The 2,877-nt window shown below is 49.4% G+C and overlaps 1 protein-coding gene across 1 annotated transcript; it reads right to left on the reverse strand.

The window, feature by feature from the left end:
• Positions 1 to 601: 601 nt before the first annotated feature.
• LOC137840613 (piggyBac transposable element-derived protein 2-like) lies at positions 602 to 2,583 on the reverse strand. Its single transcript, XM_068651868.1, has one exon. It carries the CDS (start codon positions 2,317 to 2,319, stop codon positions 1,102 to 1,104), a length of 1,218 nt encoding a protein of 405 aa, XP_068507969.1. The 5' UTR covers positions 2,320 to 2,583; the 3' UTR covers positions 602 to 1,101.
• Positions 2,584 to 2,877: the final 294 nt, after the last annotated feature.

Below are 2,877 nucleotides of genomic sequence, written 5' to 3' on the forward strand. Positions count from 1 at the left end.
TTCGTAGATATTGCACATCTAATTTATAGCTATGACGTCACTCAGCCCAACTTACTTCCAAATGGACCCAAATGATACCGTTCGTTTTTGCTTCGTTTGTGCTGGTTTGTGCTGCAGAAACTTTCGTTTGTGTGCCGTTTGAGGGATCAAAGGTCACGGTCATTCAGTCTTGGTTTCTGGCCGTGGCGCTGACGTGCAGTGATTTCACCAGATTATCTGAACCTTTTCATGATATGGACTGTAGATGTTGAAATCCCTAAATTCCTTGCAATTTTGCTTTGAGAAATGTTGTTCTTAAACTGTTAAACTATTTTCTCACGCAGTTGTGGACAAAGTGGTGAACCTCGCTCCATCCTTGCTTGTGAATGACTGAGCATGTTTGGGGCGGCTCCTTTTATACCCAATCATGGTACCCACCTGTTCCCAATTAGCCTGATCACATGTGGGATGTTCCAAATAGGTGTTTGATGAGCTTTTCTCAGCTTTCTCAGTATTTTTTTGCCACCTTTCCCAACTTCTACTGGACGTGTTGCAGCCATGAAATTCTAAGTTAACCCGGATCTGCCCAAATTTTTTTTTCTTAAAAGGTGCATATTTTCTGGGTCCTTAGGTGTCCCTAAGTACGAATACGCCGCGCTTTTTTGTTTATGACGTCGCGTACCCGAGATATGCGGCATCTATATATAGACTATGGGCTAATACGTGCACAAAAATCGGAGCATTCTGACGATTTACAAGTGTAACGTGATGTAATTTATTTGAATGTTCAGAGTTAGTTGTGTTTTACACGTAACAGCTGTCTGCAAAATGAAAGGGACCATTTCCGCAATTTTCAATGGGCATGCATGTGCGACGCCTCCAGTCAACAGCGGCCGTCTGTATGGGGTATGGGGACCAGTCGTACGAAAATGCCAAAGTTTCTATGAACACAAGTTGGCTTTCACAGCTGTATTTATTGGCAACAAACTTTCTGTGTAAACGGTACAAAACCATGGTACAATAAACGCAGTGGACTGAAGATTGCGGTACCATAAACGCAGTGGACGGCCGTGATTTGTTCAGCCTTGCGCCGCCACTTCCGGTCAGAAAACGGATCAGTGCTCATACATTCTGTTCCGGCTGGTGGTAACCACGGAAGCACTTCATGCACAGTGCCACGCGGCACTTGGAGCACGCACTGGACGGACGCGATTTGCAAGTCGGCAGTGCGCACTTTCGGCCTTGCTCCGCCACTTCTGGCCAGTGCTCCATGCCGTCGAAGCGTGAGTCATCGGCAACTGCGCACAGGCGTGGTCTGCCCACTCTCCGAGCTCGAGTGACGCCTGGTGCTGCAAGCAGAGTTCGGGCCACCTCGCGTCGGAAGTCCAGCAGAGACATCCCGCTATGCTCATCCAGCCGGTGCAGCACCCATGCGTTGAAGACGGCCGCGTCCAGCATCCAAGTGAATATCGGCCACCACCACTTCTTCCGACGCATGTTGATGCGGTAGAGCCCGATGCTCTGGTCGGCGCGGTCCGTGCCGCCCATGCTGCGGTTGTACAGCTGGACAATAAATGGCTGGTCCACTGCCACCCTCTTCTTCTCCTTCGCTGACCAGCGTGACGCCTTCTGCAGAGGATGCTCGGCGGCGAGGGTGGAGGCGATGGTGACCACGGCGTTATCCTTCCACCGAGTGAGCGCAATCTTGTTTGCCGTGTCGTACACGACAGACACGGCACCACGCGGCTTGTTCTTCATAGCTTTCTGATCTGTGATCGGGCAGGAGCGCGGGATGCGGTTTTCTCGGATCGTCCCCGTGCAAGCGTAGCCCCGCCTGCGCAGCTCTGCAACTAGCGGGAGGCCGGTGAAATAGTTGTCAATGTAGACGCGTAGTGGAAGTGCACGCCCAGCATCGGGGAGGTCGTCCAGAAGTCGAAGGAGCGTGCCACCGCCCTTGCCGAACTTGCGTTCGACTTCAGAGGCATCTCCACTCGCCCCCTGGTAGATGTCAAAGCGGAGCAGGAAGCCGCTGGTCCCACTGTTCAGGCACCAGGCCTTGAAGCCGAACCGCACCGGCTTGTTTCGGATTGCTTGCTTGCATCCGTGTCTTCCAAAATATTCTATCATTGCCTCGTCCAAATCAATATCGCAGTGCATTGGATACGCCTCCCCGAACCGAGCGTTGAGGATGTCCATCATGGGACGCAACTTTGTCATCCGGTCGCTGAGGTTCAGGTGCGCGTTGTCGGCGCAGTGAATGTAGCGGATGATCTCCTCGAACCTGTTGCGTGATATGGCCCCAGCAACGAGGGCGCACTGGAGATCTTCATCTGTGCTCATCCAGCACTGATTTTGTACGCATAGACGCCCATAGTCTATATATAGATGTTTTGCATAAAATAATACATGGAGGAAATACGTCAGGGCGAATCATCACAACAATCACATCAGTCAATAACCATTATATGATAGTTGTTCCCTAAAAGTTTCACGCCCCTATGTCGAGTCTATCATAATTTCCCGGAGCTTACCTTTGCTCATGTTCCATCGTGAATCGCAACTGTCCGGCTTTGATCACCTAGCGCGACTGACTCATACACTGGGCAGATGCCGGCGATTCCGTTTTCGACAGGTGAAAGACTGGTTATAACCGGATACAACCGGCATGAATGTTGGTCGTCATTTGAGGGCGCCAGATGTTATGGAAATTGGTGCGTCTATATATAGACTATGGGCAGAAACGGGTTAATTATTATTTGGCAAAAAAAAATTAAGTTTATCAGTTTGAACATTAAATATGTTGTCTTTGTAGTGTATTCAATTGAATATGGGTCAAGAAGGATTTTCAAATCATTGTATTTTGTTTTTATTTACATTTTACACAATTTTCCCAACTTC

This window comes from Syngnathus scovelli, chromosome 9, assembly GCF_024217435.2.
Source record: "Syngnathus scovelli strain Florida chromosome 9, RoL_Ssco_1.2, whole genome shotgun sequence".
NCBI lineage: Eukaryota > Metazoa > Chordata > Actinopteri > Syngnathiformes > Syngnathidae > Syngnathus > Syngnathus scovelli.